Source organism: Cebus imitator, unplaced genomic scaffold (assembly GCF_001604975.1).
Source record: "Cebus imitator isolate Cc_AM_T3 unplaced genomic scaffold, Cebus_imitator-1.0 Scaffold24, whole genome shotgun sequence".
In the NCBI taxonomy this organism is placed as follows: Eukaryota; Metazoa; Chordata; class Mammalia; order Primates; family Cebidae; genus Cebus; species Cebus imitator.
The window spans coordinates 10,685,638-10,700,135 of NW_016107339.1; the positions used below are offsets into that span (position 1 = coordinate 10,685,638).

Here is a 14,498-nt window from a genome sequence, read left to right on the forward strand (position 1 = left end):
GTGTATGTTGAGACAGGGTCTCCCTTTGTTTTCCAGGCTGGCCTCAAACTTCTAGTCTCAAGCAGTGCTCCTGCCTCAGCCTCCCAAAGTGCTGGGATTACAGGCTTGAGCCACCATGCCCCGCCCCATTTCCCTTTATACATAGATGAAGTCGCTAGGGCATATGACAAATGGAAAGAGAACACGCACAGATTTCAAAAGAAACTGACAGGAGAGTGTTGATTGCTTCTCACAGTCAAGATGATACCTGCACACTTGCTTTTGTGAGGAATCTCCAGATATTCCTGAATGATATTCATCATAGACTGCTTCTCAAAAACCCTTCTTGGAGCATGTAGGAGTGTGGTATTTTCTCACTTAGATCTTAAAACCTCTAGATGTAAGAAAAAAAGAAACCACTTCATTCTGTTGTAATCAGTGTTGCTTCCCCATCCCAAATATATGCCTTCTCTATGTCAGGCAGAAAGGCCTCAGTGATGAGAATTAGAGGGAGAATGGGAGTTTTCTCAAGGTTTCTTTCATTTTCTGCCACTGTAATAAGTGAACAGAAATTAGATATTTTTCAACAGTATAAAGCAGTGAGGCATAAGTGTACCTTGTTGGACATCTGCTATAAGATGTGCTATTATTAAGTTACAACCTTGTCAGGAGGGAGGAGTGGCAATGTTAATCCAAAGGAAGCAACTAGAGAGTTATGTAAGAATATATAATCAACCCAAATTTAACACAGCCAGAGGGCACCATGTATTTTCAGAATTTGAGCATAGACACACTGTTGGGTCATGTTATCAGTTTTGTGGAAGTGTATTGCAATAAGTTATAAGAATCAGTTTTTGCTTTGTTTTTGAGTCGGAGTCTTGCTCTGTTGCCAGATTGGAGTGCAGTGGTGAGATCTCAGTTCACTGCAACCTCCACCTCCTGGGTTCAAGCGATTCTCCTGCCTCAGCCTCCTCAGTAGCTGGGACTACAGGCGTGCGCCACTACACCTGGCTAACTTTTTATATTTTAGTAGAGACGGGGTTTCACCATGTTGGCCAGGATGGTCTTGATCTCCTGACCTCGTGATCCGCCCATCTTGGCCTTTCAAAGTGCTGGGATTACAGGTGTGAGCCACTGCGCCCGACCAAGAATCAGTTTTGTTGCATAAAACTTTACTTGTATGTGGGTATGTACTGGATTGCGTATTTCTTACTGTGGATAGTATTCAAACAAATTTAAAGTCGTAGGTTTACATAATATATAATTATTTATATGTTTATTCTTATTTATCATTATCTATTATTTATACTAAACTCTTTTTTTTTCTTTTTTTTTGAGACAGAGTCTCACTCTCTGCCCCAGGCTGGAGTGCAGCGGCTGAATCTTGGCTCACTGCAACCTCCGCCTCCTGGGTTCAAGTGATTCTCCTGCCTTAGCCTCCTGAGTAGCTGGGATTACAGGCATGCACCACTGCGCCCAGCTAATTTTTGTATTTTTAGTAGAGATGGGGTTTCACCATGTTGGTCAGGCTGGTCTCAAACTCCTGAGCTCATGATTCGCCCGCCTTGGCCTCCCAAAGTGCTAGGATTACAGGCATGAGCCACCGTGCACAGCCATGTATACTAAATTCTTTTATGGATCACCAGAAAGGATTGGGGTATGATAGAATGAGCTTGGAATTGGGGAAAATGGGCTTTATGGCTCTTCAAATGATTTAAAGTCATAAGGTCCAAAAAGGTTATATTTTCAAGTGAAAAACAGGGAAGTTAGAATAAATGTTCCCCAAGTTTCCCTCCAGCCTGAATTTCTGTGAGTTTCTAAACTCTCAAGAACAAGTGTCTTTTTGTTTTTAATTCTAATTGAGGTATATTGGATAGATACTTAAACTATTCACGTAAGATTCTAAATGGGTTGTTTGTATATCCAAATACATAAAACAATAGAGTGGAAATGTTTCTATATCCAAATACATAAAACAATAGAGTGGAAAATTTCTTCAGATCATGGGTCCTTAACAGTATTTTCTGTATTTCTGAAGTCCATAAAAATCCTTAACTGTATTTTATATATTTCTCAATACTTCTAAATAGAATATTCACAGTTTGGAAAGATTTAAGGCTTTTGGCCTTTGACTAGAATTATATTGATTCAGTGTAGTAAAACAGCTCAGCTATTCAGAGGCTCTAATTGGTTGCTATGATACAGAATTTTGGAGAACATTATTGGTAATGAAATAATGTTATGAAGCCATGTGTCATATAGCTGTGTTCTGAATATCTACAGAGAGATGGCCAGAATTAGTACTCATAGCAGAAAGCAGTGTCTGTACAGTTACTTAACTTTGTTGCTTATTAGCATCACAACTGCAAGAGTGATTTGTGTATGTGGTAATACGCTGAACCTTCTTAAAATTACCAATCTTGGAACAAAATCTGGATCAGCAGTCATACATATGGAACAAATTATTTTTAACATGGAATTTGATAGACAAAATCTTTCAAAACATTAGTCCATTGGGGAAAAATTAATGAAAGATTCAAAACCACTGACCTAAGACTTTTCTCCCAGAATGTCTCTGAACGTTTTGTACCACTAAAAACTTCCCTGGAGGCACCTTTATAATTATAGGTAAAAGATCCCAGCAGTATTGCTCGCTTTAGCTGTAAAACTTCAAAATGGTTAGTAGATAGTGTCCTGTATGTGTTCCCTTCACAACTTTGAGGGTGGGTTTCAATCTGCCATACAGCCCTCCCAGGCCTTGTCTTTCCAGGGTATTTGACTTGGCATGTTATGCATTTGCACAGAGCCCAGATGTGTGGGTAAGAGCAGAGCTGAGCTGAACTAAAAATCTGTATTTCATGCCATCTGCATAGTGGAATTCTGTTTCCATTGATCTGTTAGTTTGGTTTATACCTACATGGGTAAAGTCTCTCTCCTGAGTAGGGTTGAATTATACTCAGCTTTTAAGTGGGAATGATTTTGCCATTGAGGATGTAAAATCCTCATTTCAACCTTTGAATACCAAAGACAAGAAAAGTGAGAAAGAACTCTTTCTTTGGCTCTGAAAATAATCATTAAGTACAGGTAACAGCGTGATATTAAGCCAGACATTGTGCAAGCCAGTTAAACAGACACGATATTTGCCCTCATAGCTGACAATGTTCTGCAGGACAGGAGCATTAACTCACACCTGGTAAGTGTTTTTCTTTGTTTTTACTTGGCAGCAGAGTGGTGAGAAGGCTAAGGACACTGCAGTGATATGGGATTCTTGCACCCCCTTGTGCTTCTCCTGGGAAGAAAGCGTTTCTAAAACAAGCTAGTTAAGGAGAATTGTTCAACCTCTGAGCTCTTCAGATACATGGGGCTTTGCTGTATTTTCACCACCGTGCTGTTCCAAGACACCAGGAATGTGATTTAGAAACAAGTATGACTCTAGGATTTAAGGTTTTAAAAAAGTTTCTAAGGAGAGTCCAGTCTTTTATCACTTTCCTTTTCGTGCAACATTTTTCAGCCTCAGTACTGTCAACATTTGGGGTGGAATAAGTTTTGGTTGTGTGGGGCTGTCTTGTGCATTGTAGAATACTTAGCAGCATTCGTGGCCTCTTCCCGTTAGATGCTAGTAGCATCCTACCCGGTTAGACAACTAAAAATGCCTCTAGACATGTCAGGTATTCCCTGGGGGGGCAAAATCACCCCTCAGTTGAGAACTGTTTTAGTACCTCAGAAGCAGGGAGTACGGGACAGACTTTTCACTCGTTGGAAGTTGAAGTCTAAATAAAGTTATATGATATATATGAAAGAGCTTTCAAAAAATTAAAATGCCCTATAAATGTAAAAGAACTATTAAGAAGTCTAGTACCTGTTTTTTGTTGTTGTTGTTTTGTTTTAGCTTAGCCTTCTACCATTCTGATTATTTAGAACTTACTGAAATGATCAGATCTAGGTCTTTGTCCTCCCTGGATCTTCTTTTCTTTCCCTATACAATGTGTGAGGGGATAATCAGAAAAGTTAATAGGTATATCAGAGTTGGAGGAGAGAGGATGAAGAAATGAGGCATGACTGGGGAAATGCCTGTCCTTCCCACCTAATCCCAATGAAACACCTTTCATTTCTACCCACACCTTTTTTGCTTCCAATAATATAAAAAGGTTTTGTTGTTGTTGTTGTTTTTAGAGAGAGACAGGGTCTTGCTCTGTTGCCCAGGCTGGAGTGCAATGGTGTGCATAGCTCACTGCAGCTTTGAACTCCTGGACTCAAAAGATCCTCCTGCCTCGGCCTCCCAAAGTGCTGGGACTACAGCCACCACACCACTTTAGAAAAGTTTTGATTCCATACTTATATTTCTTTTACTTCAATATTTACTCCGCACACCTTTATTAAAGGCCTCTTTGTGCTAAACCCTGGATATTCCAAAAGGGAGAGGACATGCTGCCTGTCCTCAAAGACCAGCAAGAGAAAAGGCGCTGACAGAAAGAAAATGCCAGCCTGAAACTGGTGAGGATTTTATTCTTATTTTTTTTTGTAGCATCCAAAAGAGGAGTGGTAGGCCTAAGGCTATGACAAAATGTAAGTATTGTCTTAGCAGCTAGGGCTGCCACAGCGAAACACCATGCACTGGGTGGCTCAACAGCAAGAATTTACTTCTGGAGACTGTATGTCTAAGATCAAGGTGTTAGCAGGGTCAGTGTCTGGGGATCGCCTCTCTTCTGGTTCCTTGTAGCCCCCTTCTTGCTGTGTCCTCACATGGCCTTTTCCTGTGCATGTGAGTGGAGAGAGGGCGGAGGGCAGCAAGCTCCCGTGTTTCTTCTTCTGAAGGCTCTAATCCCATCGTGAGGCTCCACCCTCATGATCTCATCTAACCCTAATCCCTCCCCAAACCTTCCATCCGCAGATGTCACATTGGGGGGAAGGGCTTCAACATAGGTATTTGGGATGGGGGACACTATTCAGTCCATAGCAAATCTAATTTCCTCGAGAATTTCAGTATTTATAATAAAATGCCCTGGTTTCATGTTCTTATGAATAACCTGTATCACACATTCCTGAGGCAGAGAGAATGACAGACTTTGATTTTAGTGCCAGTCTTCCCTCTCCTAAGCGAGTGACTTGGGAAGAAGGATGTTCAAGGGATTTGGGCTGGCCCTCTTTCACACCAGTCCCCCCAGCTGGAACAGGTCTGCCCTATCTTCATCACCAGAAAATCCACATCAGGACTTCCTTTCCACAGGCAGAGCTCGTTTCTTATGTCACCTGCTTGAAGTCCTGTATGATAGGCACATCCTGTTAGACCTGCTCTATGGTTTTTCTCTTACTCAGAGTCCTTGGGTGAGGGTTGGAGTATTTGTGGGGAGAGAGAACTCGGCCATGAGAAGTACGCGCTGCTTTGACTGTGCTAAATCCTGCTAACATGGTCTTAACACTGCTGTTCGGGCACCAGAGCCGGGCATGATGCTAATATTCTTTAATATTTTAAAAAAAAAAAAAAAAATATTAGCACCAAAGAAAGTATCCCAGAAGCCTTGCTGCACACCTGCCACAGGGACAGATGGAAATGCTAGGGAGCAGCACTAGGCAGGGCTCAGGCGCTGCCCCATACCAGCTCACAAGGCCGTGGGGAAGCTACCTGGAGAGCCACCTCCAAGAGGAGGTGTACCAGGGTTTGCTTGAGGGGTTGCTTTGAGGATTTGCTTCTTTTTTGTACCCTCAAGAGCCAAGTACCAATAATGACGCTTTTTTCTCCTAGGGAGGCAAATACGTGCAGGCGGTGATTCAGTATGGGAAGATAGTATCCTGGTTAGAGATGGAATATGGTTTATCAGAAAAGGAATCGAAAGCTTCTGAATCATTTCTGCTTGCTGCCTTTCTGAACCTGGCCATGTGCTACCTGAAGCTTAGAGAATACACCAAAGCTGTTGAATGCTGTGACAAGGTAACACGTGTCTCATGTGAGATGGACTTTAGATATTCCAGATCTTTTCTCCATCTCCATCTTTTGCTTCCTCTCAGCCAAAGGTTGGAGGATTTTTCATTTTGCTTTATTTTATTTATTTGAATGTTTGGGATTATTTGTTTCTCAGTTAATTGGGAAATTCAGAAAGATTGTTATTACAGTCAGACTTTTATGATACCTAGACTATTTATGATAATGCATTCTGAAGAAAAGTTTTGATTAAAATTAAGTAATTCTTATCCATGGCCTTCCTTATAACTGTAGTGTTTGTATCAGAGTAGATATAGAACTCCTCAGGTTCAGTGTAATAAGAGCAGATTTAACTTAACCTTTTTTGGACTTTAATAGACTGCAACTGTTCATTTGAAGCATATATATAGGTCAGTTTTTATTATCATTTATTCACTGATAGGCATAAATAATTTGAAAGGCCCACAGAGCATCAGCAGCCTATTCATTTTTACATTTGTCTTAATGCTGTCTTTGGTCTCTGAGCGCCTACACACAGTACTCCGTAACAGTGTTTCATCATATGTACTGTTGTGATATTTATACACCAGCTGATACTATTTTAGCTTTCTGGCCTCAGAGTGAACAATGTATATTGTAGTATGGGTAAAAGTAAAAGCTAATCATTGAATGTATCTTAAAGGTAGACATAAAAGGATAAGAAAAACAAAAGGCAACTAATTTGTTCATTCTCTGTGAGATTACTTTTGAATTTTGTGGATTAGTGTTTCCTATCACACCCCGTCTCCCAAGACCAGTTATTAATTTTATACATATTTTTTTCTTTTTTTCATACAGAGTGGAGAGAAAAAGAGAATGAGTGTGAAAGTGAGAGAGAGAGAGAGAGAGAGAGAGAGAGAGTGTGTGTGTGTGTGTGTGTGTGTTTGTTTTGAGAGACAAGGTATTGCTATTTTGCCCAGGCTGGGGTGCAGTGGCTATTCATAGGCATGATTGTAGTACACTACAGCCTCAAACTCCCAGGCCCAAGCCATCCTCCCACCTCAGCCTCCTGAGTAGCTGGGACTACAAGTGCATGCCACCACATGCTGCTAATTTTTAAATTTATTTTTGTAAAGATGGGGGTCTCCCAAAGAGCTGGGATTAAAGTTGTGAGGTACCACACCCAGCACAGCCATAACTAGATTATTTGTCTTCTATTGACAGAAGTACTCATACGGCATCACTATTAACCCTTTCTTTGGCAGTAGGAAGCCTGTTCTCCTTATTTTCTTTCTTTTTTTTGAGACAGCGTCTGTTATCCAGGTTGGAGTGCAGTGGTTTGGTCTCGGCTCCCTGCAACCTCCACCTCCCGGGTTCAAACGATTCTCCTGCCTCAGCCTCCCAAGTAGATGGGACCACAGGCACCTCCCACCACGCCCTCCTAATTTTTGTATTTTTAGTAGAGACGAGGTTTCACCATGTTGGTCTGGCAGGTCTCAAACATCTGACGTCAGGCGATTTGCCAGCCTTGGCTTCCCAAAGTGCTGGGATTACAGGCGTCAGCCATCACACCTCAGCAATTTTATTTTAACTTTGTTGATTATATCTTTCTCTTTAAAGAAGGTTTTAATGTTTATTTCATCAAATTTGTATTCTTTCTAGTTAGAAAAGACTTCCCTACACCAAGATTATAAAAATAACTGAGGCTCCCCTGCCCTTCCCTTAAAAAAGGAAAAAATAATAATAATAACTGAGGCCAGAAACAGTGGTTTACACCTGTGGCCTGTAACCCCAGGGCTTTCAGAGGCTGAGGGGAGAGGACTGCTTGAGCCCAAGAGATGGAGGCTGAAGTGAGCTGTGATTGAGCCACCGCCCTCCAGCCTGGGTGACAGAGTGAAACCCTGCCTCAAAAAAAAAATTAAAGTATTTTAAAATAAAAAATAATTGATACATTTTGTTTTTTACATGTAAATATGATCTAGAATTTATTTTTGTTTTTATAATGTGAGGTAAGAATTTAACTTTTTTTTTCTTTTTGGAGACACAGTCTCACTCTGTCACCCAGGCTAGAGTGCATTGGCATGATCTTGGCTCACTGCAACCTCCGCCTCCCGGGATTCTCCTGCCTCAGCCTCCCAAGTAGCTGGGATTACAGGCAGCCCACCTGGCTAATTTTTGTATTTTTAGTAGAGATGGGGTTTTGCCATGTTGGCCAGGCTAGTCTCGAACTCCTGATCTCAGGTGATCCACCCACCTCAGCCTCCCAAAGTGTTGAGATTACAAGCGTGAGCCGCTGCACCCGGCCTTAACTTTTACTTTCTATGTGGATAGCTGCCATCCTGGCCCCGTTTATTTTAGAGTTAACTCTCCACTAATTCACATACCACCTTCGTTGTTTTCAAATGTTTTTATATGCAGACACATGACTGTTTCGGAGTGATTCATTCTGTCCCACTGAGCTGTTTGTCCACATACTAGTAACCAAACTGTCTTAATTTCAGTAGTTTTATAGTATGTCTTTTTTTCAGGTAGAACAAGTGCCTCATTTCTTCCTTTTTTTTTTTTTTTCAGCCATTCTTGGGCACTTACTTGTTCCAAGGAACTTTAAAATAAACTTCTCAAGAGCCCCTCTCAAATCCCCTTGAGATCTTCCTGGAAATTGCATTACATGCAGAAAATAACTTGGGTAGTAAATTTTGATCAGTAGTAGATAATTATCTTGAGCCCCATATTTTAAATACAGTTTCCATCTCCTTTGGCAAGAGAGCTTTGGTAAACTGTTTACTGAATTTTAAAATTCGGCCGGGCGCAGTGGCTCAAGCCTGTAATCCCAGCACTTTGGGAGGCCGAGGTGGGTGGATCACGAGGTCAAGAGATCGAGACCATCCTGGTCAACATGGTGAAACCCCGTCTCTACTAAAAATACAAAAAATTAGCTGGGCATGGTGGCGCGTGCCTGTAATCCCAGCTACTCAGGAGGCTGAGGCAGGAGAATTGCCTGAACCCAGGAGGCGGAGGTTGCGGTGAGCCGAGATCGTGCCATTGCACTCCAGCCTGGGTAACAAGAGCAAAACTCTGTCTCAAGGGAAAAAAGAAAAAAATTCATCCTTTCTGAAATATATGCTGTCTGTTCCTAGGCCCTTGGACTGGACAGCGCCAATGAGAAAGGCTTGTATAGGAGAGGTGAAGCCCAGCTGCTCATGAACGAGTTTGAGTCAGCCAAGGGTGACTTTGAGAAAGTGTTGGAAGTAAACCCCCAGAACAAGGCTGCAAGACTGCAGATCTTCATGTGCCAGAAAAAGGCCAAGGAGCACAACGAGCGGGACCGCAGGACATACGCCAACATGTTCAAGAAGTTTGCAGAGCAGGATGCCAAGGTGTGTGCAGAGCCCACTGACTACAGTTGTATCAAGAGCCTGACTGTGCCCCTTTGATTTTAGGGGACAGGAACAGTTAACCCAAGAGGCTCAAGAATAGGGAAAACGATTTCCAATCTGATCTGAGGCCGAGGCTGCTTTGGATCCAAAGGTTGAGTAGGGCAGTTCAGCAGTTCCACTCACTCAAGGCACAAGTTGTGAAAGATGAGAGAACTAAATTCCCTTTAGCTGTATTAGATTGATTCAGAAGTAATTGCCATTACTTTCAATGGCAAAAACAGTTTTGCACCAACCTTTTTCCCACCCAGAGTTAGTGTCTCACTCTGTCACCCAGAATGGAGTGCAGTGGTGCTATCATGGCTCACTGCAGCCTCAACTTCCCTGGCTCAAGTGATCCTTCCACCCCAGCCTCCTGAGTAGCTGGGACTACAAGCACACACCACCACACCCAGCTAATTTTTTTTTATTTTTTGTAAAGATAGGGTTTCACTTTGTTGCCCAGGCTGGCCTCGAACCCCTGGCTTCAAAGGATCCTCCTGCCTTGGTCTCCCAAAGTGCTGGGAATATAGACGTGAGCCACTATGCCCAACCCTTTTGTCATTTTTGAAAAATTGTAAACCCATCAGGATTTTTTTTCAAGTAATACTTCCTCATTAAGACTTCCAACTTTCCCAGGAAATGGGGAGTTACGGGAGCCCCACCATCATGCCCATTATCTTGAGGGTCAGCAGCCAGCCTGGCAAATGTGGCAGAAGAGGTCTGCCTAGAAAGACATATGTCCTACAGCATAGTTGGTACTCTGGTCCCATCCCAGTCTCCATGAATGCCCAGACTTCATTATCCCACAGCTGTTCTATGGGTCAAGCTGGTCATTTACACCAAAGAAAGGTGAAGCTCCCACTCTAACTCTTGTAGCATAGCCCTGACCTATCCATCTAGATAACATAGAGAAAAATCACTGCAATACTCTCATGTTTGGGACCTGATAAACAGTCTGGAGGAGCCAGGAATTACTTCACTTCTTTTTCCTCTAACCTTCTTGATTGCTTATTTCTTTCTTAGGAAGAGGCCAATAAAGCAATGAGCAAGAAGACTTCAGAAGGGGTGACTAATGAAAAATTAACAGTCAGTCATGCAGCGGAAGAAGAGAAACCTGAAGGCCACGTATGACGCCACGCCAAGGAGGAAAGAGTCCTAATGAACTCGGCTCCCCTCCTCACTGGGCTTTCCCCCAACTCAGGACTGAACAGTGTTTAATGTCAAGTTTGTTATAGTCTATGTGATTCTGGAAGCAAATGGCAAAACAAAACCAGTAGCTTCCCAAAAACAGCCCCCTGCTGCTGCCCGGAGGGTTCACTGAAGGGTGGCATGGGACCACTCCAGGTGGAACAAAACAGAAACGACTGTGGTGTGGAGGGAGGGAGGCAGCAGCTTCAGTCCAGCTCATTTCAGTTTCTGTCAGCCTTCAGTATCCAATTCAGGGTCCCTCAAGAACATCCTAACCACATGGGACTGTTAGGCTTTACCTTTGACCTTTCATAGCACTGCAGAAACCTTTAAAAAAAAAAATGCTTCTTGAATTTCTCCTTTCCCACAGGTGGGTGGGGTAGGGGAAGGAGCATGAGGTTTTGTTTTTTAAATGACTGAAGTGCTGAAAATGCAGTCTGTTGCATTTTTAACCAACAGAACCCACAGTAGAGGGGTCTCCTGTCTCCCCAGTTCCACAGCAGTGTCACAGACGTGAAAGCCAGAACCTCAGAGGCCACTTGCTTGCTGACTTAGCCACCTCCCAAAGTCCCTCTCCTCGGCCAGCCTCCTACTCAGAGTGGGTTTCTACCGCACACAGCCTGTCCCGGGGGGAGTAATCCTGTCATTCCTAAAACACCCTTCACCAATGATAATGAGCAGACAGGAGTTTCTGGATTAGCTTTTCCTATTTTGGATGAAATTCTGAGATACTGAAATGTGAAAAGAGCAATCAGAATTGTGCTTTTTCTCCCCTTCTCTATTCCTTTTAGGAAATAATATTCAGTACACAGTACTTCCTGCCAGCACTGCTACTGTTTAGCTTCTTGTTTCATTCTAATCCTTGATATTAAGAATTTAAGGCGTGCTTTTACAATATTTTTGACCTGGAGTGGATCTATTTACATATCCGTTTAGGATCCATGCAGCTTTTTTTGTCTTTTTAAAATGACTGGCTCATAAGCATATGTATCCTGGTTTATGGAACTTTATTTACACTCCTCTATCATTCATGCAAAAAATTTTTGACTTTTTAATACTAAGCTTAATTTTTAAACACAAAATCTGTAGGCTTGGCAAGTAAGTAGTTGCTCTTCTGCATTAGGGGTTTCACCTGCAGGTTTGACACAGTTGCTCGCTTTTCCTGCTCTAGCAAGCTTCTCTGTTCTGGCGAGAGTTGTGAGAGAGTTGAAGATAGCTTCCCTGCAGGTACAGCCAGTAGCCTAAATCTCCAGTACTTGAGCTAAGCATTGAACTAGGGCAAGTCTTAAATGTGTACATGTAGTTGAATTTTAGTCCTTACGGGTAAACAGACTGAGCATGGCTCTCTATTCCCTCAGCCTAAGAAACACTTAACAGGAATGCATTTGGCAACCCAGGGAACCATTCGCTTGACTCTGGAACATCTCACTTTTTTAAATCCTAAAAAACACTGGCAGTTATATTTTCATTTTTATTTTTATGGTGGTTTTATCAAAAGACTTTTATTTGATTAGGTCCCTCTTGAAACCTAAAAATCAAATTATTTCCCTTTTATAGTAGTTTTCTTCTCCATGGAACAAAGGGAACCAGGTTGTGAGTTTTTTCCTTTAACAACTAAAATCCCTCTAATTTCTCATTTATGCTTTTGCCTTTTTTATGAAATATTTCTTTCAAAAGCCCCAGTCTCACCTAGGAAATATGAAGAGCAAAAGTTGATTTTGCTTCCTTGCTGAACTGTTTGGAAAGCTCTGTAGAGCATGGTTCCAGTAAGGCCAAGATGGAAATTTGATACTAAAAAGGCCACCTGACTTTTTGCAGATAACAAGAAAGCTATTCCAAGACTCACATGATGCCAGCTGTCTCCCACGTGTGTATTATGGTTCACCAGGGGGAACTGGCAAGGGTGGGGGAGGGGGAGGGTATGTGAGTGGTTCCAAGCAAATAACTGCAGGGCGCCCATTACCACTCAAGAAGGCACTTCGAGTATTCTTGTATCAAATTCAGTAATCTTAAACAATTTGTGTAGAAGTCCACAGACATCTCTCAACCACCTTTTAGGCTGCATATGGATTGCTGAGTCAGCATATGATGAATTAAAAACATTGTTTTTAAAAAAAAAAAAATCATTTAGATGCACCTTTTTGTGTGTTCTTTAAATAAATCAAAAAAAAAATGACTTCTCATTGTTTTTGGTTTTTGCTTAAGTGATTTTCAGAGAAAGCTATATTGGTTAAAAAACGATGGTGGGGGCCAACTTGAAGAAATCAGACATCAGAGGTCAGGGGCAGTGGCTCACACCTGTAATCCCAGCACTTTGGCAGGCCAAGGCAGGTACATCACCTGAGGTCAGGAGTTGGAGACCAGCCTGGCCAACATGGTGAAACCCTGTCTCTACTAAAAATACAGAAGTTGGCCAGGCGTGGTGGCACACGCCTATAATCCCAGCTACTCAGGAGGCTGAGGCAGGAGAATCTCTTGAACCCGGAAGGCAGAGGTTGCAGTGAGCCAAGATCATGCCACTGCACTCCAGCTTGTGGCAGTGGACAGTATCATCCTGCTCTTTGCTCTAAGGTGTACCTGAAAGCAACCTTGGGGTGAAAGCAACGGAAAAATGCATCGTTGCTAAAAAGGACTAAGTAATCAGAAAAATAAATGGTTTTTGTTCTTTCATTAACCAGTGGATATTTCACCTTTTTTAATTGATTTTAAGGTAGGCTCAGTTTGCAAAATAAAATTTAATTGTGCCCTTTAATAAATGTCTGAAACATAAGTAAGCATATCTCAGGTGATATTCCATATTGAGCATGCATTTTCTTTCTTAAGTAGCATATGGCATCAGTACTCCTCATCACAGACTCTCAAGGCCTAAGGAGATGTCATGTATACTGCAAATACTAATTTTCACACTACAAAAAAGGTGGCACGCGCTGGAGTAGTACACCAGTAGGACCTCTGAGGTCTACAGACAGGTCGATACAGGTTCTAGGCACCTTTTCCTCCCTCTGAATTCTTGGCTTCGTCTCTGGATTTGAATTATATTGCTCCCTCCTTGCTGTTAAATTATTTGGTAATGAAATAAATCCTAGCCGAGTGCAGTGGCTCATGCTTATAATCCCAGCACTTGGGGAGGCTGAGATGGGCAGGTTGCTTGAGCCAAGGAGTTTTGAGACTGGCCTGGGCAACATGGCGAGACCCCGTCTCTACAAAAAGTACAAAAGTTAGACACGTGTGATGGTATGTGCCTGTAGGCGCAGTCACAGGCTGAGATGGGAGGATCACTTGAGCCCTGGGAGGTTGAGGCTGCAGTGAGCCACGATCGCGCCACTGCATTCCAGCCTGAAAAAGCAAGACCCTATCTCAACAATAACAGTAATAAATTCCTTTTATTTGCATGCTTTTTTTCTAAAATAATGGTCACCCTAGGGATCTTGAGGCTGAGCCAGAGAAGATTCCTGACTGTAAATTTGTGACCTCAGTAATTCAGAGGCAGCCTGCGCAATCTCCAAAACATGAGGACTGCCAGTGAAAGGCTTTGTACATACTTAACATGGCCTTAGCAACACACTCAACTCCGCTTTTACTGTGGTGCATTCGAACCCTGTATTCTCTGAGACGAGACTATCTCCAATATTGGTGATGAAATGCACTGAATTTAAGCCAGTTAGTTAAAATCCTGAAACTCAGAATTCTCCAACCCAGCATTTTTTTCCATCAGCTGGCTCTTGTGCATTTGAATGACAGTGACTGACAAAAGTGCATTAAAGGACATTCTCTGATGGCTTGAGAAGTTTTGGTAGACCTTCAGTCCTTCCCTTCAGATTTTTCGCTACTACTTGTCTGACGTGCAGACTTCTGTGGGAGGTAGGGGAAGGATACAAAGAGAAGGCACTATCTGTAATTGCCTACAATCTCCATATGTGACCTTAATAATACATGCCAAGAAAGAAACATTGTTAAATACAACTCTTTTTTTTTTTTTTTTTTTTTTTTTTTTTTTTTTTTTTTTTTTTTTTTTT

The 14,498-nt window shown here is 42.1% G+C and overlaps 1 protein-coding gene across 3 annotated transcripts in view; it reads left to right on the plus strand.

Moving 5' to 3' along the window:
• The window catches only part of FKBP5 (FKBP prolyl isomerase 5), a 158,821-nt gene extending 146,167 nt beyond the window's left edge, over nucleotides 1-12,654 (plus strand). For all 3 annotated transcript variants that reach the window (XM_017522636.1, XM_017522633.2, XM_017522635.2), the window contains 3 exons: nucleotides 5,723-5,908; nucleotides 9,016-9,255; nucleotides 10,318-12,654. In XM_017522636.1, coding sequence (XP_017378125.1) covers nucleotides 5,723-5,908; nucleotides 9,016-9,255; nucleotides 10,318-10,425 — 534 coding nt within the window. In that variant the 3' untranslated portion in view covers nucleotides 10,426-12,654. The remainder of the gene's footprint in view (nucleotides 1-5,722; nucleotides 5,909-9,015; nucleotides 9,256-10,317) is intronic.
• The last annotated feature ends 1,844 nt before the right edge of the window (nucleotides 12,655-14,498 follow it).